This window comes from Agelaius phoeniceus, chromosome 12 (assembly GCF_051311805.1).
Source record: "Agelaius phoeniceus isolate bAgePho1 chromosome 12, bAgePho1.hap1, whole genome shotgun sequence".
In the NCBI taxonomy this organism is placed as follows: Eukaryota; Metazoa; Chordata; class Aves; order Passeriformes; family Icteridae; genus Agelaius; species Agelaius phoeniceus.
In genome coordinates, this window is record NC_135276.1 from 6211267 (window position 1) to 6233654 (window position 22388).

The 22388-nt window shown below is 50.4% G+C and overlaps 1 protein-coding gene across 1 annotated transcript in view; it reads left to right on the top strand.

Annotated features, from left to right (window-relative positions):
• Positions 1–17559, top strand: part of LOC129125577 (hydrocephalus-inducing protein-like) — a 54435-nt gene extending 36876 nt beyond the window's left edge. Inside the window, exons 37-60 of the mRNA XM_077185212.1 lie at positions 470–628; positions 1052–1239; positions 1411–1593; positions 1835–1954; positions 3258–3417; positions 3523–3695; positions 3852–4050; positions 4738–4840; positions 5393–5492; positions 5970–6138; positions 6420–6658; positions 6988–7060; positions 7700–7904; positions 8277–8509; positions 9101–9252; positions 10180–10372; positions 10934–11036; positions 11643–11894; positions 12238–12380; positions 12721–12942; positions 14119–14279; positions 14789–14889; positions 15428–16424; positions 17202–17559. Of these exons, the coding sequence (XP_077041327.1) occupies positions 470–628; positions 1052–1239; positions 1411–1593; positions 1835–1954; positions 3258–3417; positions 3523–3695; positions 3852–4050; positions 4738–4840; positions 5393–5492; positions 5970–6138; positions 6420–6658; positions 6988–7060; positions 7700–7904; positions 8277–8509; positions 9101–9252; positions 10180–10372; positions 10934–11036; positions 11643–11894; positions 12238–12380; positions 12721–12942; positions 14119–14279; positions 14789–14889; positions 15428–16424; positions 17202–17370 (4797 nt within the window). The 3' untranslated portion in view covers positions 17371–17559. The remainder of the gene's footprint in view (positions 1–469; positions 629–1051; positions 1240–1410; positions 1594–1834; positions 1955–3257; positions 3418–3522; positions 3696–3851; positions 4051–4737; positions 4841–5392; positions 5493–5969; positions 6139–6419; positions 6659–6987; positions 7061–7699; positions 7905–8276; positions 8510–9100; positions 9253–10179; positions 10373–10933; positions 11037–11642; positions 11895–12237; positions 12381–12720; positions 12943–14118; positions 14280–14788; positions 14890–15427; positions 16425–17201) is intronic.
• The last annotated feature ends 4829 nt before the right edge of the window (positions 17560–22388 follow it).

Consider the following 22388-nt stretch of genomic DNA (forward strand, 5'->3'; position numbering starts at 1 on the left):
CTGCAAGGCTCAGATCTTGAGCTTGCTGTGGTCTTGGGCCCTGGAGCATTGTGTCCCCCCAGGTGATAATGGCACAGAGCTACATCCAGGTCCCTGATGTTGTTCCACAAAGACTCTATCATCCGTGTGGAGGGGGAGGTTATCACCATCCCTCAGATGAGCAGGAAGTGGGAGGGCTCTGTGCACAAGTATCCCATCTGTTCAGAGTTTCCCAGCCTGGAAATCATAAACCGTCCCAGGACATGGCCATTGTTTTCTTCAGCTGAGTCACTTGGGAGAGGTTTCTCTCCCAGTCCTGTTTGTAGCTCTTGTGTCTGCTCTGGACCCTGCTCACCCCACTGGACATAACAAAGCACTTGTACTTCATGTAAATTAAAAACCTCATTGCCAAAAGCTCAGTGCCTTCAAAGAAGGAGTTGTGAGGATGAAGGTGACAGAAGTATAAACAGGATTTTCTCTTCTGTTTTAGCTGCTGAAACATCTGGGACTGCATCCTGACGGCCCTCCCCTTCCCCCTGCTGCTGTGCTCTCCATAGTCGAGTACCCAGAGGAGAGGCTGGGCTCTGCAGAGCGTGTGGAGCCCTTCACCATTGTGGCACCAGAAGGTGCTGCTATGGAAGAGGATCTGGTGGGTGCTCCAGTGGTGCTGGCACTGAAGGTGCCGGGGCAGGGACCAGTCTAGACAGGGACAGGCGGGACAGGAAAAGGGAACATTGTGGAGAGGTAGTGAAGATGTGATGGGGTCCCATGTCTGCAGGTCTCCTTTCTGTCAGGGATGGGACAAAAGAGACAGTTCTGCTGGAGACAGAGCAGTTCTGTAAGACAAGAGGGGAAAACAGCACTTAAAACCATGAACTTCCTTTGAGGAGAGGGTCCTGAGTGAGCAGGGGTGTCCTAGGTGAAACAAACACCAATAAGGAAGACCAAGTCCATGGGCAGGTGGACTTACTTATTTTTTCTCTCTTCTGTTGGTGAACAAACCCCCATTTTGCTTTCCAGAATGGGGATGTCTCAGGGCTCACCTCTCCCTCCCTCTTCTCTCTCCCCTTAGGCCAAGGCCCCAGATGTGAAGGGCAGTTCTGCCAAGGGCCATCCAAAGACAGGTAAAGCAACCAGCAGAGACAGCTCTGCAAAGGAGAAGCATATCTCCACACAGAGATCAGAAAGTCCCCAGGATTCCTCTGCAACAAGATCCAAAAGTACAGTGGGAAGTGCCTCAGTCCCCACAGAATTCCTCAGGTGAGCTGAGGAGGTGGTGGTGATGCCTCTGCTTCTCGGTCCTCTTGCCAAACAAGGTCCATCGTCCCCAGCTCCACAGTGACCCCGTGCCAGTGCTGGGGGATGGCGAGTGCACCCTCCTTGTTCTGTTTGCTCCTCAGCAATGTCTGAAGCCTCCTCTTTAATTGCCAGGCTGAAACGGTACCGGTGGATAGTGCCTGCCCACGGTGAGGTGGAACTGAAGGTCCACTTCTCTGCCAAAAAGCCAGGGAAGTTTGAGCAGACACTGAGGTTTGAGCTCGTGCAGTCAAAGCGCCAGTACGAGCTGCCCTGCCGTGGCACCGGCCTCTACCCCAGCATCAGCCAGAACCCTCGGTAAGGCTGGGCCCTGGCAGCCTCCCACAGCACAGCTGCCCCTGAACTCACAGCCAGGGCTGCCCCTTGGGGCTTCTGGCCTGGGCAGATGATGCTCCCTGGGGTCGCACAGCATCTCTTCCTGTGCTGGGAGCTGGGAAGGCAGATGGTACCTCAACCACCAGGAAGGGTTATGGCTTTCTGACTACATTTCCTGCTTGGAGCATCTCATAGCTCCTCCTTCCCCACTTTCTCTGCCCAGGGTGGTGTTTCCACAGTGCAGGAAAACCATGAAGGAAGATGAAGTCATCTTCAAGGAATACGTTGAGAGCACAAAGCAATTCCACTTTGGACCGCTGCTGTGTGGGAAATCAAGAGAGTGGTATGTGCTCCCTGCTGGGCCTTGTCCTTTTCTGGACATGCCTGGAGAGACATGCTGTCCTGGTGGCACAATCCAGGGCAGTCCCCAGCAGAGTCCTGGGTTTGAAGGACCAAAGACACGTGGGTTTGAAGACACATGGGTTTAAAGGACCACAGATGTGTGAACTTGAGCAGATAAGAGGCAAATGAGCCTTGGAGGAGCTGCTCTGCCTACCCAGTGGGTGCCTTGGTGGCCACCTTGGTGGCCAGAGCCGTGTGCTGCTGCCAGTCCAAAGGTGACTTGGGGGCAACTTTTGTGTCCCCCTCCACATGTCAGCTTCAACCCACAGGAAATGAACTTTATGGTGGGTTTTGAAGTGCTTTGAGCTCTGCAGGTAGCCTGATCTAGCAATTATTCTGTAGATGGTTTTGTAAACCTTTCATTAATCTGTAATTATTAATAAGATTTTGTGGTTGACCTGCCAATGGGCGTCAAGGGGAACATACAGCAGGAATTACATTTTCCTGTAACGACATTGCATGCTCACTGCTGGATAAAATCTGCATAAACACATTGTCATTGAAGCTATTGTGTACTTCTACTTTTACTGTCACTTAAAAAAAATTAACATTAAGTTCTTATTTCCATGGGAGCTCTGGAGGGCTAGGTCTGTTTTGACAGCCCAAGGAAATGAAACTGAAATACATACAATCTTTAGCCAGGTTGATGGATGGTCTGGGATCTCTGTTTGCCTCTTTAATCCTTTCTCCAAACTCCTCTCTCTAACTTTCACTCCAAAGTCATTTCCACACCTGAGAGAAGGGTCATTTGTTATCTTTTTGCATTCCTCTTAGGAATTGATGCTTTATGTTTCTTTCTCAGACTCTGAGCTAACCCATGAAATCCAAAGCACTTTCATGACTTTTCATAAATGAGATTAGCTAAACTCTTTTTCCAAAACCCTTTCCTTATACCCTGCAGGGAAGGCATCTCAAGAAAGAAGGGGAAAGAACCCATGTGTCTGGTGTACTTTTATTTTTCTAGGCACCCTTGAATTAATGTTGTGTTAAAAACTCTTGAAGTGGCTTGAGCATCATCAGGCTTCTGGGCTGGAGGCACCAAGTCCAGGGGAAGGCATTAGAGTAAGGCAGGGATGAGCACACGCCCATGGCCCTGACTGGGATCCATTTCCCTCACTTGTTTGTTAGAGCAGGGTCTCCCAGCATCACTTCCTCGGGTGCACACGGTGCTCTCCGCGGTGTGTGGCAAAGGCAACAGTCTCCTCTGGAGGAGACTGTTGTGGACAGTCCCCTTTTGTGGACAGGTACAAGACCCAGAACGGTCCCAGAAACACGGAGAAGCTAACCATCCTCAACATCTCCCCCATGGTCGTAGAGGTCCAGTTCTCTTTTGAGAAAGATCGGAAAACAAGGACCTTTGTTGTGGACCCTCGCCGCATGACCCTGAAACCAAAGGAGAAGCGGGTAGGAGAAGGGCAGGTAGAGCAGGCACTGTAGAAGTGCCCAGGGGCTGCTCCTCCTGCTCACACTCAGTGCTCCTTTGATTTCTTCCTGTGGGGCCATGTCCAGGAGCTGACCATTTGGGCATACCCCACCTCCCTTGGCTTCCTGGAAGACAAACTCATCTGCAGCATTGAGAAGAACCCGGAGCCAGTGGTCTTCAGCCTGTGCTGCCATGGGGTGCATGTGAAGCTGGAGGTCAGCCCCTCGGAGCTCTCTTTTGACAAGCTGCTTCTGCACAGGTCAGTCATCCCACAAGCACTCCAAGACTGGTGACAAAGAGAAAACATTTGACTCTGGTTTCTGGGGCATGGATGGAGCTGCTCCAAGTTGCATTCAGTGGTGAGGCTGGTGTGACCATCCAGCAGCTGATGCCAAGTGCCTTCCTCTCTCTGCAGGACTGACAGCAGGACCTTGGTCCTGAAAAACAACAGCCTGCTGCCCATGGCCTGGCAGCTCAATGGGCTGGATTACCTTGCTGAGAACTTCTCCTTGTCACAAGATAATGGCATCCTTGATCCCTGCTCAGAGTTTGAAGTGACACTGCATTTCAAGGCTGAGCAGATTGGCATAATTGAGAAGATCCTCCGACTAGAGGTGAGAGGAACTGTGCTCTGCCTGGCAGGGCAGGGCACAGTGAGCAGCCATGTGCTCCTAGGGACAGAGTCAGGAAGAGCTGCACCTGAGAGAGACAAGGGTGCTGTGACCCCAGCTTCTGCCTCTGCACAGTATTTGCCAGAACATGCAGTGCATCCACATCCCCCCAGATAAGCAGACACTGCATCCTGAGCCTGTGCCACAACCACCTTGTCCCTTTGAATGGTTGAAGGTTGTTGTTTGGTGGTACAGACTGTAGCGTGATCTCTAGATTCCTCCTGGACTTTGTCTGAAGCTCTTGCACAGTGCAACAAACTCTCCCCCTGGGATTTTGTTCCCCATGGTTTAGGGGCTGCATTTCAGACAGGGTGCTAGGTGATTGGAGAGGGTTGTCAATGCCACCTGCTCTGAGACACCTCACATTTCTTGTGGTTGTTCTTACACCCCTGTGCCTCTCAAGGATGCTTTAGCAGCAGCATTCCCTGCTGTAGGAATGCAGAGTTGGGCTGATAGGGTTTTTTACTGCAGCAGAATCCCACTGGGGCAGCCCATGAGAGGAACAGGTTAGCAAAGCTTGGGAGTCCGCCAACACTTGTGAAGCCAGGGAGGCCATAGGGGAAGCAGCCAGCAGAGACAAGGACTTTTCAAAAGAATAACCTGAACAGTGTTTGTTTCTTGCTGCCTCAGGTTTCAGATACAGAAAACGCCCTGGGGGTTGTCCACACTGAAAATATCGAAATCTCTGCAGAGGTCTATGATGTTTCTCTGACCATTGACTTCATACCTGAAGGTCAGTGAATGCCTCCCAAACAAAGCAGTCCAGGTGCACTGCATTACCTTGGGAGGTGGGCAACCAAAGCAATGGGATGGGATGGGATGGGATGGGATGGGATGGGATGGGATGGGATGGGATGGGATGGGATGGAATACAAGGATGGCATGGATACATAAAGCATGTACCCTGCAACCTGCATGAAATAAAGCATTGTCAGGTCTCTGACAGCCTTAAGTCTCTCCCCTCTGAACTTTGAAGTGTGCAGCTTGATGTGCAGATTGGATTTCACAACAGGCAGTTGGCAACTCCCACAGGCTCAGCACAGCATATAAAGTAATTGGATTTGTGCTTGGGAGCGAGGAAATGGAAGGCGAGCTCTTTAGCTACTAAGCCTGCAGATATTTTGAGTGTGAAGAGAAAGGGCAGACAAGTAGCTGGAAAACCCTTTCAGGAACAGAAACTTGCTGGAAAGGGGTTTGCACCAAGACCTCCATGTAGCTTGTGGCCTGTTGTATTCTGCAGCAGCTCACAAATACTGTGTTTGACCTCACTGTGGGTTTTCTGCAGGTCCAGAAGGAAGCTTGGACTTTGGAACCATTAATGTCATGGATAACGTGAAGAAAATCCTATGTCTAAAGAACAAAGGGGTATACAACATTGAGTACAGGTGAGTCCTGCTGCCTGGTAGTGAGTATTTCCTTGGGTTCCCAGGCCTGCATGCTATGTCAATGGCTAGAACCATTTCCATGCCGGCTACCTCATGGTAAATACAAAACCTGGGCTCTCTAATCTCAATTATTCTACAAGAGAATCCAGCCGCAAACCAGCAGTTCTTCACAGCTCAGCAGGAACCCAAAGGAGAGCCCCAGAAATTTCAGCCACTGAAATGCTGAGATTCATTGCCTTTCTTTGATGGTCACCTCCTTTCTCTTTCTGAGACTCTGTAAGGAAGTGAATGAAAAATGGTGGTGTCAAGGTTTCTTGCAGTAACCTCATGATTGTCTGAATTCTCTGTCAAGATCCAGATTCCCTGACAGAGCTGAACTCTCCCTTTTTTTTTCTGGTCCTATGCAAAGTCCTGGCTGTGCTGGTGGCACCTGTACTTTTAACTGCAGAGATCTCCATTCCTTCCCTTTCTCCCCAGGTTCACGCTGAAGGGTACAGGTCCCAGGATGCGAGACGTGGCATCCCACTTCACTGTTGTGCCTCAGTCGGGCGTGCTGATTGCCTCCCAGCCTGCTGTGAATGTTGAGATGCTCTTCCACCCCACAAATGAAATGCTCCTCAAGAACAGACCCATCCTGTACTGCCAGGTGAGCTGCCTGGGCCAGGCTGTGTTATCACACGGTGTTTTGGGAGTATAAACAGGATAGATGTCTAACGGAAGGAGGGCTTTAACTGGAGAATCCTCTCTCCTACACACACAAAGTCTTTCAACGCTATTTGGGAGGCTTCCTAAGTGGAGCTGAGAATCTGACTCTGGAGGAGGTGCTTAAACAGGGAGGGGTAAACTGGAGGCCTGGGGAGGGAGGCTGGGGCCTGGGGCAGAGGCTGGCCTCTTTGCTTTGTTTACCAGCCCTTCCTGTGGACACAGGTGATAGATGCCAGATCAGGTCGAGGAGGCCAGGCTGTCGCCGACATCCCACTGAAGGTGTCGGCCAAAGCCGTGTACAGCAAGTACAGCATTGAGCCTGCCTCACCCATCAACTTTGGAGCCATGATCAAGGGCACCAAGAAGAGCCAGACTGTGGTGCTGGAGAACAAAGGCATGCTCCACTTCAAATTCTGCATCCGCCAACCACCCGAGGATGCGTCTACATCGGAAAGCAAAAGGTACGAGAGGCCCTGACCACCCTTCCTGTCTGAGGAGGCACCACCCCACAGCTGGTATGTGGCAGGCAGCCAGGAGACCTGGGCTGTTGTGCATTTGCATCCCTGGCTTGGGGAGAGGGAGCAAAAAAAGGCCTGGGTATCCACATGTGTAGTATGAAGCTGGTGATAGAGCTGCTCAGTCCAGCAGGTGCTCTCAATGGGTGCTGCTGGCTGCTCTCTGGGAGCCATCAGGAGCACAAGACTTTCCTCTGTGAGGAGGAAGGCCAGCTTTGGCCTCAGAGAAAGGCGGGGGAGCTCAGATGACAGATACCTCTGCTTTCTCCTCTCAGTTCAAAGGAAGGGGAATCTGCTCCACTGGCTATGAGGCTCTCAACAGCAAGGAAATCAAGCTCCTTGACACAGGTGGGTGACTCCTGCTCCCCAGAAGTGCTGCTGCAGGGGATGTGAGAAGATGCTGCTGTGCCCAGGCTGGGGCTCATCACCACAGGGTGGGATGTGGTCTGCAAGACCAGTATCTGCTCAATCCCACTGACAGTCCTGTACTCTGGCTCTGACCTGGAGTTGTGGGGTCAACAGAGGGGAGCAAGTCCTGTGTTTGGTAGCTGCAAGCCAGCATAGGTCTATGAACACCTCAGAAGCAAAAACATCCCCCACTGAACTCCCAGTCTACAGAGCTCAGACAACATTGCTTTTTCTTCTTTGCAGTCCCCGAGCTCTCTCCCATCATTTCTCACAGGTATTTCTGTCTTTCTCAGAGGCATTTCTGCTCTCCTCTGTTACCTCTGGAGATTGAGGGATCACAGCTACCACCTTAATTCTTTACACTCAAATTCCTTTCTCTCTGCCCCCTGGGACAGATTTGTAGCTCTTCTTGGCTTGTTGCTCTCAGCCTGGGGCTGCCTTTGGGCCATGGAGTCATCCTTCCCTGCCCTGGGACTGGGTGCTTGGGCCCAGCTGGAGGCCAGGGCAGGACGTACTCTTTGCTGGGCTGCTCAAGGCACAGCTATTAGCCATCAGCCTCTCCTGGAACTTTTTCTGCAGAGTCACCTCAGTCTTGGCATGTTCACGGTGTCCCCCTGCTCCGGCTCCATCGGTCCGTGGGGCCAGCAGAAGATCACAGTGGAATGCTTCGCAGGGCAGGAGGGGAAATGTGAGGAGCAGCTCTACATTGACATCCCGGGCAGAGACCCCAAGGAAAATCCCCTCGGCGTTCCCTTCACCCTGATTGCCGAGTCCTGCCTCCCAGGTACACACTGCCCACAGTGCCCTTGGTCACACCTGCTGCCGATCAGCACCTCAACTTGCTGCTGGGATAGAGAGGCACACTAGCCCTGGTGTCCCACCTTAAAATCCTCAGAGGTTCCAGCCCTCTTCAAGTCCACCAGTGGACTCATCCCTCCCAGGCTGAGAGGGATGCTTGGAAGCATAAAAGGAAAGCAATGCTCTCTAAGACTGAGATTGACTGAGCTCCATCCTCACAGCCAGTTCCTCCACCCAAGGCTGGGTTTAGCAGTCACCCGGGCAGAAAGGGCTTATCAAGCCTTCTGAGTGGCCAGCAGGGTCCAGATAAACTCATCAGGGAGGCTTCTCCGTGCTCATCCCTCTGGTGTGTCCACAGGACTTGCTGAGGATGTGATGTTAATCTTCGAGGAGTACCCGATCTGCAGCAGCACCGACCTCGACCGCAAGCTGCAGTCAGTGAAAGGCATGGGCCTGTTCATCAGAGATGAGAACAGGTTCATCTTCAACAAGATTCTGGTTGGCCAACAGGCAGAAGCTCATTTTAGTATCTACAGTGCAAGCAGCCTGCCATGTGATGTGGTCCTCTCCATCAAACCTCTGCCTGGAGAGGTAAGAACAGGAGCCAAGATGGTGATTGCCCTCTAAGGGCTGGGTTAGAGCCTGTTTTGTTCTCCAGATGCGTTGCTTCCTGTGGCCCAGACTAGTCTTCATCAGTGCAGGTCAAACTGCAGGGGAGAGCAGCAGAGCCAGGGAACAGTTGTGTGGAATTCTGCATGTCTTGGGCAAGGTTTTGGCTCACACCTCTGGGTCTTTGGTAGGAGAAGTGAATCCTTCTGAACCTCTCCTGGAAGCACACACAGAGAGGGGCTGTTATGAACTGACATGCCAGGGCTCAAAGCAGAGCATTTCCTCAGGCTTCCTGGCCTTTCCTTCTCTTTGAAGGCCAGTTCTGGGTTATTTGCAGGATCTTCCATGCAGTGCCCATCTCCCATGTAGGCTGGGGAAGGTTCCTGCACTCAAACACACAATGCTTTAGCACAAGGTCAGCATTCCCTGAGGAATGGGAGGATGGGAGCCTGCCCAGGGAAGGAGGAAGGAAGACACAATGTCTGGGGCTGTTCTCAGTAATGCATTTATGAATAAAACTGTGTCACGTTGAAAGGTGTTTTCTCCTAACACTGCTCTCTGGATTCCCCCAAGGAACAAATCCCTATCAACAACATTTTCAAGTTGGATCCAGTCAAGATGTCCATTCCTGGCTCATCCTCTGCTGTTGCTACAGTGACCTTCACCCCGCCGGATGAGCAGAACTACAACTGCACTTTCAAGGCTTCCCTTGTCATCCCAAAAAGGTAACTGACCCTGTGAAATATTGGGGAGGCCTCACTGATAGCTGCCTCTCCCCTGGGAAGGCACAGACCTCTTGTTAGCTCTAATGCTTTCAGTAGCCTCAGGCAGAGTACTTGGCATGAGATGATCTGGGAGGCAGTAACTCTTAGATAGAGCAGAAAAATGAGGCTGATGGTTTAGCCTGTCTGAAGAACTAAGAAGACAGGCAAATATTAGGTAGCCAACTGGAAGTTACTGAGATGTGCTGCAGCTGAGCTGGGGGTTTCTAAGGACAAAGGCTTGGATGAAGCAGTTTCTGTACCAGCAGTCACAGTTTCTTCTTTGTTTCTGTAAAATTAGGTGATCCTCTGTGATTCCCTGGCATTCATTAAACTGTTTTATGTGAGTGATTGGAGCTGGTATGAAAGAAGAGTCTGGTTCCTCTGCCCTGGGACCTGTGTGCTGGGGCTTTGGCCTGCTCTTCCTCAACCCTTTAGTGGCTGAATTGGAACAAGACAAGTCTAATTGCTAATAAGCAATTGCTTTTTTACTGTTCATGGAAATGATCTTTACTGATGGTGATGATGATGTGTTTTTGCCTTCTTGCTTTTGTACTGCTTTCATGCTGTGCTTTTGCTTGTTGCATAAGTTCATCTCACTGCAGCCAGGGGATTTGCCATGTCTCATCTGGTGCCTCATTATTTACCTGTTGTACGGCATGATTCAATTAAGTAAAATAATTTTTAACTGTTATTGTGGAAGGCTCTGGCTCTTTGGAGCAGATTCCTCTAGCGAATGGCCCTGAGTGGATTGGGAAGAGGCTGGTGGGGGGCTGTGTTGTGGGGTACAGGAGCACCAGGCAGGGAAAACACTGTGGCCCTTGCTGCTTTGCCTGCCTAGTGAGAAATGGGTTAGTGCCAGCTGAAATTGTTTCTGTGCCTCTCCTGCAGCCCTGTGAAAATTAAACCCCAAACCGTGACCTTCACCATCAGTGGGAAGGCGCACGAGGCACAGCTGACAGTCGTGTGCCCCAGCGCTCGCAGCAAGAGGGGAACGGCCGTGCTGCGCTTCAAGAGGCTCCGGGTGGGGAGATCCGAGAAGCTGCCCCTGGTCGTCCGGAACGATGGCATCATACCTCTCAAGGTGAGGAGGACCTGCTCAAGGAATGGTCTGGTTTGGGAACAAGCGCTTGTGGCACAGGGGAAGGGTCCCAAAAAGCATGGCAGACCTGGGAAGAGGTGTCAGAAATTCTTTTTAAGCAAGTGACTGACATCTGTTCTCCAAGAAGGGAATTCTTGGAAATTTTCCATCCAGTCTTTCTTCTTTAAGTTGAACACAAGAAAGGTGGTGGAGTATTTTCCCCCCTGTCTCTCAGGTCACCTTTTGTTCTCATGGACATGTGTGATTTTCCAGTTCCATTAGATTGTATTTGATCCCAGTTTACTACATTTTAAGTAGACTTAGATGTAGTTTAATTACATTCTGCTCATTACTTTCTGTCCTGTTTGGTTCTGTGTCAGTTCTACCCAGATGTTTCTGAACGCCCTTTTTCTTGTCTGGTTTGACTTAACTTTTGTGCTAAGTGCTGTTAGTAGTGGGAGAGGTGCTGGGCTGCCATGTGGGACCAGCAGCACTGTGGTGTCAGTCCCTGTGCCACCCTGTACTCACACCAGCATCACTGTGCTCTGGTTTCCCTTTTCTCAGTTTATGTTACGCCTGGAGCATGAGTACGGAGCGTTCTTCTTGAAGGGCAGGGCCTCCACACTCGAGGTATTCCACACTGAAGATGAGGACTCCGTCGGAAATGGTAAATTCATTAACCATAAAATGTGATCATGCTAAGAGGGAAAACTCAGCCAAGCCTGCTCTTGGCTTCTCCGAGCAGCAGCCAGATGTTAGGCACAGTTTTGTTCCTTGGGCTCTCTGTCCCCCAAGCTTTTCTTGGCGCCTTTTTGCAGGGTTTCTTCCTAGCAAGTTGTAGGAAGTTCCTCTGTTCTAGACGTGGGGGGTTGAGTTGTGGGGGACTGTCACTACCACAGTGGACCCTCTGAGATATTTGCTGCATGTGGGAAGGTATCGACCTGAACAGACACAGCCCTTGAGCACACAGACAGCCAGCAGAAGCCAAAAGCACTCTTTGGCTCAGCTTTGCATATGGCTGGAGCTGGCTGGAAGCAGATGGAATGAGGGCTGGGCATCAGTCTGAGGTTAAGCTGCTTAAGTGGTGATGTGTCTGGAGGTGGCATAGGCACAAGGTGTCTTGTGAGCATAGGAAGAGGGTCTGGAACCACGGAGGGGGTAGAAGCTGTGCTTAGAAGGTACCTGGTTTCAACCTCTTATTCCTCATATATCCTATGGAAATATTTCCTCTGTACAGCTGTATCACTTAACTCTGATTTCCATTGCTGTGCAGAGAGCAAGCCCACAAAGCCTTTCTTCCTTCTGCATCGCGGGGAATCAACAGAGTTTGATGTCATTTTCAAACCCACCCTGGCTCAACGTCTGGAAGGGAAGATTCGTCTGTTGGTGGGGGACACCTGCTCTAACAAGATCCTAGTAGAGCTGGTGGGTGAAGGCCACAGGGACAGATTCGCCTTCAGAGGACTAAAGGAAGACACAGAGGAAAGGGATGCTAAGAGCAGTCTGAATAAAGACATCATTGATGGTAAGAGAGGAGAGGCTGCCAAGGTGGAGCAAGGAAGAGGACAATGTCTGATCACGTGTGTCCTCCCTCTAGCCAGGCCTGGGCTGTCACCCATGGGACTTGGTGGCCTGTGGGTGTGGCAGCCATGCATGCAGAGCAGCGTGTGCTGTGCTGCATGTCACTGGCTTAGGGATGTGTCAGGGTGTTTCCCTGGAAGTGGTGGGATGGGGAGCTGCCTGGGGAACTCCCTGCAGAGGGAGGAAGGCTTGGAGCAAGGAAGCATTGAACATGCAGGTGTCTGTGCACATGAGGGGGTGGATGGAGCTCCCTGCATGCTGACATCCCTTGCTCTCCTCCTTTACAGCTGTCAGAGTGAACCACGTGGACTTTGGGCACTGTCCCGTCGGGAAGCGCTGCCGCAGGACCTTCGCCATCGTCAACCGCACCCGGCACCGGTTCCTGCGCTTTGAGTGGGAGGCAGACGGCCCATTCCACATCTCCCCCAAGGTGAGCGTGGACTGCTCTGCCTTTCCCCACTGCTCAGGCCCTGCCCTGGTGTTCCCAGGAGCTGGCAGGGAGTCCTCGCATGCCACTGATAGCCCATTCCAGTGCCATGAGGAAATGCAGTCCCTGGCTTGGCTGGGCCAAGGCTGCCAGCCTTGCAGCAAAGGCTTCGTGTTATGGGAGGTGGCACCTTCTGTTCATACTTTTGTCTATCAAACTTCACATAAATCCACTCTGAAGTGCAGATTCCTGGCACAGCTGCTCACCACATCAGTTCCTTTTGCTGTCAGTCCTGCCCTTGGCAGTGCTTCCAGTTTGGTCTTGACTCCCTGATTCCCCCTAGGTGGGACACCTCCGTCCTCGCCGTGCCAAGGAGATCAAAGTGTCCTTCAAATCAAATGTCCCAGTCACCTACAGGAGGCACCTTGTGAAATGTAAGGTGACCAAGATCGAGTTTCAGCTGCCACCAAGGAAGGTTCCGGACTGGGATGACCGAAAGTGCATTGTCTCATGGAAGACTACCCCCAGGAAAGACCCAGGAGACAAATTCTATAAAATGGAGAAGGTAAGAAGCAAAATGGCAAAAAAAGCCAACCCAGCTTTTACAAAAAGAACCACCATAACACCATCACTGCTGGCTGTGCAGCTCCTGCCTCCTCTGACATTGGGCAGCTGTGAGGTTCACCAGCAGTGCAGTCCAGGGGGAGAGGTGGATGCACAGTGACTGGATACATCCACACAAGAGGGGGAAGCCTTTGGACAAGAGACCTTTAGCCACACACAAACCATCAGTCTGTGCCACAAGCACAAGTGTTGCAGCCCATGTTGAATGGGGGACAATGTTTTATGATTTTATCCCATTTTATGGTGTTAGAAATGTCTTCATCCCATTTGGTGCCTTTTCACCAACAAGGAAGTAAGTCTGCTGCACTCTGTCTCTTCTTTTGAAGCAGAGAGAAATCCACTTCTCCTGCATATGCTGGTGAAGTCCAAGTTTTGTCTGCATGGATACCAGAGAATTTGGTTATAGTCTCTGTATTGTGTGGGATATCTCATCATGGAGTAGCTCAGGCACTGTGTGACAGTATGGAGGAGTCCAGAGAAGGATCATCTCCAGAGACTCTGACTTTTATTGTCATTATTGCCACGCAAACTCATCTTGGGTGAAGGTTAATTCTGAGTTTCTGGACCATTTTAAGGCTTCTAAGCCATCCTCTTTTCTGTCAGAACATCTGCAGTTGGAGACTTTCCTAGTGAGATCTTTCACATCCCAAAATGCCCATCCTCAGCTCCCAGCAGTGTGGCTGTTGATCCACACAAGAAATTTGGAGAGCACTTTCTCCTAAGACAAGAAGGAAAAGGTGCTTTCTAGAACTCTTCAGTCATGGGGTTCTCCATCTACAGAGCTCCAGCAGGGGAACTTAAACCAAATTTTGAGACCTGCTGGATTTATAGGGGACCAGGAAAAGAGTCCATCCCTCTACAAGGTTGAAGTACAGGGACTGGAACACAGCTATAATCTCCATGGGGATATTAACAGCTGTGGTAGTGACTGCTTGGATCAGTGGGTAGAAACAACTACTGTAGCAGAGCAGTCCCAATTTTGTCATCTTTCCAGGGAAGTAAAAGTGAATGGTCCTTTCCAGTCCCTCTGTGAGGCTGATCTTGGAGGCCAGACGATTCCCTTCTCAGCCTGACCTTCTGGGCTCTGCACAGTGATTCCTCCCTCCTGTGTTTGCAGGTGGTCGAGCCAGTCCCCGAAACGGATCACACTGTGGTGGAGGACAGCACCCAGGAGGCCGAGGTGTGCCTCAGTGCTGCTGTTGCCTACACCCAGCTGAAGACGAACACCATCGTGGTTCAGTTCAAGGATACCTTGCCCTTCCAGACAAGGACAGCCACGTGAGTGCTGGGGGCCAGGCACAGCTCCTCCGGGGAGCAGGAGCTGCCTTTGCCCAGGGCTGGCCCAGTGCCTGCTTCCCAGAACTCTGCCCCAGCCCAAACCAGCACAGGCCCATTTACGTGCACACAAGGCCAAGCAGGAGATGATGGTCAGGAGAGCCTCAGTGCTGCCATACCTTTCTGCTGAGAACAGAAAGGTTTGCTCTCACTGCATGTCACCTGTCCTCATCTGCTCAAGAATAAGTTTGCAGTCAAACCAAGACCTAAAGTCCAGAGGAAGCCCCTTAGCTTCAGTGTCCTGGGCACCATGTTGGCCCTTTCCTCTTAAACATCCAGACTTGGAAATACTGTTTTGGGCCACCCAGGACAGCAGTCTGAGCATGGCAGGGTTGCCTGGGGAAGAAGGTGCTCCTCAGCAGAAAGTGATACCAGAAGTTCCTCAAACAATATTACTGTACTATTTGCTTTATATTTGACATTTTTTTTTATTCCTCCTTCTTGCTTTTCAGTTTCAGAATTCACAACACAGGGAAGGTAGCCCTGGAATACTACTGGGAGGAACTTGTAGCTAGTAAACCAGTGAAGAAGCCATACTCAGTCGCTCTGATGCGTAAGGACATTTCACCCCAAAACATTAATTGCTTTTTCATCCTTGTCCACACGTCCACTTTCATCAGCATCTTCCCAGCTGCAGCTGGAGCATTTTCTCCTTGTCCCTCTCTGCCTTTCAGCCTTTTCTGTTCTTGCTCTGCCACTTCCGCTCTGCAAAGGAGCTGAGCCAGGCTCTGGGGAGAGCCACGTGCTGGGTCAGGACTGGGAAGGGGGACATCAGGTCATCTCTTGGAGAAGTCTGAGACTGGGAAAAGCAGTGGCGTAACGAGTGAGCTGCCCTGCAGCCACTGTCTGTGTGCAGTTCCCCACTCCAGGGCAAATGCAAAGTCACTGTCTAAAAGCAACTCTCCTGCTTTGGCACAGGAATGTGTGCTGCAGGCAGAGACCCTGCTCCCAGACGCTCTCTTTCCTTCTAGAATAAAGTACTTGGCCAGATATGCTCCAAGTGTATCCCAGCTCTCTTCCACCTATGTGCAGCAGGAGGCAGAATTGCTGGGAACACAGGTCTTTGAAAGGTGTCCTCTTGCTCCCTGCAGGTCGGTTCCTCTCCAATAAAGTTGTAAAGCATCGCAGAAAGCTGCTGCGTCGTTACTGGCGGCGGCTGGCCCGTCCTCCTAAAGTGCGGCGGCGGCGGCGCCAGCTGCGGCGGCCTCTCAGGAACGAGGACTTTACCCAGTGGTGGTGCCAGCTGGTGCGCCTGGATCCCGACCTATTGCTGGGTCCTCTGGATGAGGAGGATTCCAAGCAGCAGCAGGGTTCCAAGCAGCAGCAGGGTTCCAAGAAGCAGCAGGGTTCCAAGAAGCAGCAGAGTTCCAAGCAGCAGCAGCAGCAGCAGGATTCCAAGCAGCAGCAGCAGCAGCAGCAGCAGCAGCAGCAGCAGCAGCAGCAGCAGCAGCAGCAGCCCGAGCAGCAGCAGCAACAGCAGGGTTCCAAGCAGCAGCAGCAGGGTTCCAAGCAGCAGCAGCAAGGTTCCAAGCAGCAGCAGCAGGGTTCCAAGCAGCAGGATTCCAAGCAGCAGCAGCAGCAGCAGCAGCAGGATTCCAAGCAGCAGCAGCAGCAGGATTCCAAGCAGCAGCAGCAGGATTCCAAGCAGCAGCAGCCTTCTAAGCAGCAGCAGCTTTCTGAGAAGGAGCAGCTGGATTCCAAGCAGAAGAAGGGTTCCAAGAAGCAGAGCCGCTCCAAGGAACAGCACCTCCCTGAGCAGCAGCAGCAGCAGCCCGAGGAGCAGCAGCCCGAGCAGCAGCAGCCCGAGCAGCAGCAGCCCGAGGAGCAGCAGCCCGAGCAGCAGCAGCCTGAGGAGCAGCAGCCTGAGCAGCCAGCCCCTTCCAAGAAGAAGAAAAAGAAAAAGCACATCTCTCTGCAGCATACCAGTTCCTCCATGGAAATCTTCCCAGATCTGACCGATGAAACACCGGCAGCACTGTTCTCCATCGACCCCTACCGCGGCACCCTGGCTCCTGGCGAGATGCAGACCTTCCATCTGCGCTTCTCCCCGAAGGCTGTGGGGAAGTTTAAGACCATCATGGTGTGCAGGTGGGAAACGTCTCCGCCAACTCATGCTATCAATGGGTGTCACTGAATCACAGGGTGGGACAGGGTGGAAGGGACCACAGGAGGTCATCTGGTCCCACTTCCCTGCTCAGGTGGGGTCCTCCCAGAGCACAGGGTTGTGTCCAGAGGGCTCTGGAATAATTCCGGTGAGGGACACTCCACACCCTCTCTGGGCAAGCTGTCACCTACACAGGAAAAAAGTTCTTCCTCAGGTTCAGGTGGAATTTCCTGTTCAGGTTCTGCCATTGCCTCTTGTCCTATTGCTGGGCATCACCAAGCACAGCCTGGTTCATCCCCTAACACCCTCCCTTCAGTCCCTCTGACTGGAATGGGGAGGTGGGCATGGAGTCAGGCAGCCCCAGAGAGGCAGCAGAAACACCCACAGGAGCACAGAAAGATCATCATCTGGCCTTGGAAGGGAGGCACTGGGAAAAGACACCATATGAAACATCACGCTCCTGGAAGGTTGCAAAATCTGGAACGAGAGATCTGGGGACAAGCCAGTCCCTAGCTCTGCTTCCTTTTGGGACAAGCAAGGCCTGCTTCTCTGCATGGAACCCTGTGTGCTGTAGTTGGTTCCCAGGCACTTAACTGGTCATGTTCCTGCCCTTGCACCTCTGTGCAGTGAGTGCATTTATTTAATCTGCCTGCTCACTGCTTGCACAGAGAGAGGATGCAACACTGTGTGCTCTGCAAGGAGACAGAAAAGCAGCTGGCTGGAAATGTTCCTCTGGCTAACACCAGTCCCCTTCTTCCTAGGATTCCTAAGCTGAGGCCAAGTCAGAAGAGGGTGCGGGTGATTTTGAAAGGCAGGGCCCGGGACAAGAAGAAGAAGAGGTTTGGTCAACCCAAACGCCCGGCGTTACGGCAGAGGGAGGAGAGCCCGAGGCCCAAGAAGCATGTGCACTGGAAACTGCCCCCTGAGTGACAGCGTTTGTGTCAGCTGGAGCCTCCACAGGAGCCAGCAACACCGTGCCTTCTGCTGCTGATGGTCTCCCACCCTTCACCAGAGACCTCCGCAGCTACCCTTCCAGTGAACACCTCTAGCTTATCTTTTAGTTACCTAAGTTAATTAACTAACTGTTGTTTAATTGTTAATTAAACAACTGGCAATAAATCGTTAGTTGTCAGCTTGTCTTGGTTGGAAAGACAGGTGTCTGTGGGACCTCTCTGGAATGGAGAATGTGACCTCCTTCCCTCCAAATTATTATAACTGAAATTAAGGGGCTTTCAGGCAAAGATATGGGAAAAGGAGTAGCAGTTCTTTACTAGCATGTAAGGCAAACAAAACCAACACTGGCAGCAACAACAAACAGAACCAGATACCCAACCTTCCCTCGGCTGCAGGCACTTCCCCTTTGCTGTAGTTCTGGTCACAGCTGTGCAGGGAAGGGAGGCAGATAATGAATAAAGCAATTACTAGAGAAATTTTAATTAAACTACACCAAGGAATACACTGGAGAGCTCAAGCACTGTGTGATCAGTTCGGAAGAACTTATTGCTGTGAGGGAATCTATACAGGAATCAAACAGAGACTGAACAATGTTGTTAAAATTTGTTAAAAGGTAAATAAGAAAGTGATGAGAAAACATCCCAGTGAGGGAAGAGCCCTAGCCCTTAGACCCTTTCAAAATATGCAAATAAATTACACTGAGTTCCCCAGAATACAGAGATGGAAATACCTTCTTGTAATAATTGATCACCTCACCCACGGGGTAGAAGCCTTTCCTACCTCAACTGCAACTGCCTCCAAAGTGGCTAAGATGCTATTAGAACAAACATTCCCAGATATGGGATAATGAAAGAATAGACTCAGAGAAGGGAACACACTTCAGAAATTTTGCATTCTATATGTGTTGAATTAGACATAAATTGGAGATTTCATACCCCATGGCACCCTCAAGGCTCTGGATGTGTGGAGAGAATGAATGCTATCCTTAAGAACCATATTACCAAATTAATGATTGAAAGCAGATTAGCACTATTACGGATCAGAACTGCTCCAAGTAAGGACATAGGAGTTTCTCCCAATGAAATGTTACTTGGGTTACCTTATCTGGGAAGGGAGGAGGGGTTGCCAATGGCTGAAACTAATGACTTAGATCTCAGAAATCATTTGCAGGCAATTGCACTCTCTCTCATGGATCTTAGAAGAAAAGAGTTGTTACCCCAAACATCACCTCTAGACTTTCACATATGCCAGGTAAAACCAGGAGATTGGGTTCTAATAAACTTGGAATGATGATACCTTAACAGCAGCGCGGGAAGGTCCCTTTCAGGTACTTTTAACAACTGAAACAGTTGCCAGGACTGCAGAAAAGCTCTCACGCCTCTCAAGTCAAAGGGCCAAGTGGAAGCTCCTCCCCAAACTTGGACAGTGGTACAAGGAAGTGACCCTTAAAAGTTAATCTTCAAAAGATGATTTAATAGTGAACAGTCAAGGGCAAGACTGGACTGACCTCTGTATTTGCCACCTGAGAGCCTTTTGTTCCACTGTGGGCTGCAACCCCTTGGGTGTTGAGCAGTGGGAATATGAGGCAAACCAGACTTTGACAAAAGAGGAATAGGAAATGATGTTCTAAGACTCTGCAAATTGCTGGATGGAGTGTCATGGCTTCTATGCTTCACCTCTGCATTCCTGCAGTGTGCTGTTCTAGTGCACAGAACTCGGGAAGCAGGTATGGATACCGAGGAAGGTAACCTTTGGTGCTACAGTCACCCTCTGAGGTTTGCATCGTCCCAGCAAGCACGGATGGAACTGCTCATGGCAGGCACTGCACACAAGCGTATCTACATCCTACTTTGCTTGAGTTGGAGGAGAACTATGGACAGCAACCAGAACTGACAAATCAGGAACCTTTAAATAGACTGAATTTAACACTGACCTAAGAAAAGACGGATTAATCTTATTTATAACTGCTTCACAAAAGGAGCCAGTTTGTGCTGACCAGATGGGGTAATTAAACCAAGGGCTTCAGCAAAAACAGGATAATAAGGGAAAGAGTGGATTGTGAGAGATGAGGTGAGATTTTGTTGAAGCCAAAAGGTTGTTAGGTTAAAGAATGAAAGGTGTTGTTTGGATTGTTTCAATTTGTTCTGGTTGGTTCAGTGTTGGTGCTGGAACACCATGACCTTCCCTGTGTGCATGTGCTTATTATATTAAGAAGAAATAGCCACTGGTGTCGGTGTCCCTCTGAGGGAATGAGGGAAGATGACCCTTTACTACATGGGCCAGAGAAGTCAGCACTTGGGTTTCTCTACAGAAAAAGACAAATCCTCTCTGCACCCGTTGGCATCTCCAGCTGCTTGTCCGCAGTGAATTTAATCTTAGTTTTACATGAGATGTGGTCATGTGTACTCTGGAGAACTGAAAACTGCTACAGGATTGAGGAGGGGCCAGGACATCTGCTGCTGTGGCATATAGTCTTGGTCACACATTCCACCTCAGGCTGCTGCCACTGGAGCCCCTCGGCCCCCACTGAGTCCCAAAGGGTGACTGAGACCGCTGGTCATGAGCTTCCCAGGGGCTTGGTTTAACCCTTTCCCAGAAATGGCTTTTCCTTTAAATACTGCAGTTGGAAATCAGAGAAAGATCTGTATGGGGCCTGCCTGCATCCTGCTAAGGGGTGTCCTCATGCTATGGAAACACTTCAGCAGGACAGAGGGGTTTGCTTATTAACTCCGGGATAGAAGCAGCAGTTTTTAGCCTGCATGTGTCAGCCGAGGAAGCAGAAACCACCGCATGATGGCATTGTCTGCTACAGAGAGAGGCAGAGGCTCTTCCAGCTCAGAAAACCCCGCAGGAGCCTTCCCTGGGGGCAGAGCGTGGTGTGAGCTCCACGCACTCGTGTTCAGGATAAGGTTACACTGCCACTAGACTGGACTAACCCTCTCAAAATGGCTTTTTCCTGATGGAGGAATCTCTCTGTTCCCAGCTCCTGGCTGAGATGTTTGAGCAGAACAATCAGAGCCTGGCAGGGACCTGCTCTTGTGCTGCAGTATTGCATGAGGAGGGTGTCGCCTTACACTGAGGGAAACTGCGAGCAGCTCTTCGAGAATTCGACGGTCAGGAACGAAATAAAGTCAACTGAGACAAACAGTTATTGGTAACGAAAAAAGCAAAGACTTACTCTACTAAGGATGGCTAGAAAAGACAGAGCAAGAGGAAGAAAAATGGGAAAGGAGTTGGTGGGGGAGACAGAGGCCTGGCTTGGGGGTGGGGAGGGCTGGACACAGGTGGCTCAGGGACACAGAGATGAAACAGGCAGGGCATCGGTCAGGGATGCAGGGAGACAGAACAGATGTGAGGGCGAGCAAGATCCAGCAAGGGCCTCAGCAGGCTGGAGTCAAAGCAGAAACAGGACATAAAAGGCCCCCAGACTCAAAAAGCAAGTTTCCAAAGCCTCCCCTCGCTCAAAAAGCAAGTTTTGAAAAAACCCCATGGCTTGTGTTGCAGTTATTTTTATGCCCATGTCTCCTCCCAAAGCCTGCCTGCTGACAGGAGACCACTGGCCCAGCCCAATGTCCCAGTGCAGCCCCTCGGCAGAGACCTTTAGCCATGGATTGCAGAGTGTCTGGGGTACAGTGCCTTTGGGGTTCCCCTGCTGACAGCCTGTCCCTTGTGACACATGAACTGGCTGCCAGGCAAAGCCTCCCTGGAAACAAGGCTTTCCTCCATCTTCTCCTTGGTGCCTCCTGGACAGGGCACTCGTATAACCCATTCCCCATATGCCTCTGACAACCAGGGTTGAGACAAGTCACAAGTATATTGGCTCCTCAGACAGGGTAATATGCTGTCACTGGTTTTGACACTGATGTGTCTGTGCCACAGTTTCCCAATTAGAGGCCTCAATTTTCTCTTGTTTTAATGATTTAAGGTTACTTCCTCCCTTTTAACTTCAGTTATTCCCTTTCTGTTGTTGCTTGCCAGCAGCAGGAGATGTAATCACTGTATCTGTCCATGAGAATCTTTGATAGAATTCTTGGCAGCTCCCTCTAAAACTCACCAAGACTTGGCTCTGTATTTATCTGAGGAGGGCTGAGGTGCCCTGGTTCACGTCTGCCTGCTCATCCAGGGAGCTGTCTGATAGTTGTGCTGTTCAGTTGTTTCTGTAGAGCTTTTGAAGTCTCCTGCAGGCCTATTTCCATAGCCCTGAAGCTGGAGCACGACTGGAAGATGTGTATTCTGTGTCCCTGATGCTTTTTGCCTGCAGTTCCTCAGACCACTGAACACTTAAAAGATTTCTTTCCTGTCCTAAAGGAATGTTTTATTTGGATAGGGCACACACTTTCAAAAGTAGCTCACAAACCTCTTTGAACAGTTTTACATAAATTTCTTTTTGATGTGCTTTCCTTCCATGAGCTGATACCAAATTCTTTTCTTTAGGTGTGTTTGTAGGGCACTTCTTTTGTCTTCCTTTCTTCATGTTCCTACCCACGCTTCTCTCTCAAAATAGAGAAGGTTCAACACCCCTGCCACCACCACCTTGTTAAAATAAAAGAAATAACCCACAATGTTGACTTTCTGGAGCAGTGTTCAGCTTTTTCTAGCTTATAATTAAGCTTCTCTTTTAACTTGATTAACCCAACAGTAAATTTAACTTTTCTAAACTGAAGAAATTAAAAGCTTGAATTAAAGATCTGAAAATATTATAAGCCTCTTCCATCTTCCTCCTATGGGAGTGACTTCAAGGTGATTAGAGATCCAGCCTCTTAGTGCAGAAATTCCTTTTTGGACTACACATGCATGCTTGACAATCCCACTGATTTCAAGGTCTCTGGGGAAACTTGGGTGACATTCAGCAAAAATAATTCTGATACTGCAGCTCAACCAAGATAGTGTTGGCTTTTGGATTTGGATCTGATTTAGTAACATAATCCCCTTCTTCAGCTGAGATTCCAGATACCAGTCAGCATCTCCATGTTTAAAGAGAGGTGCTGGCTCAT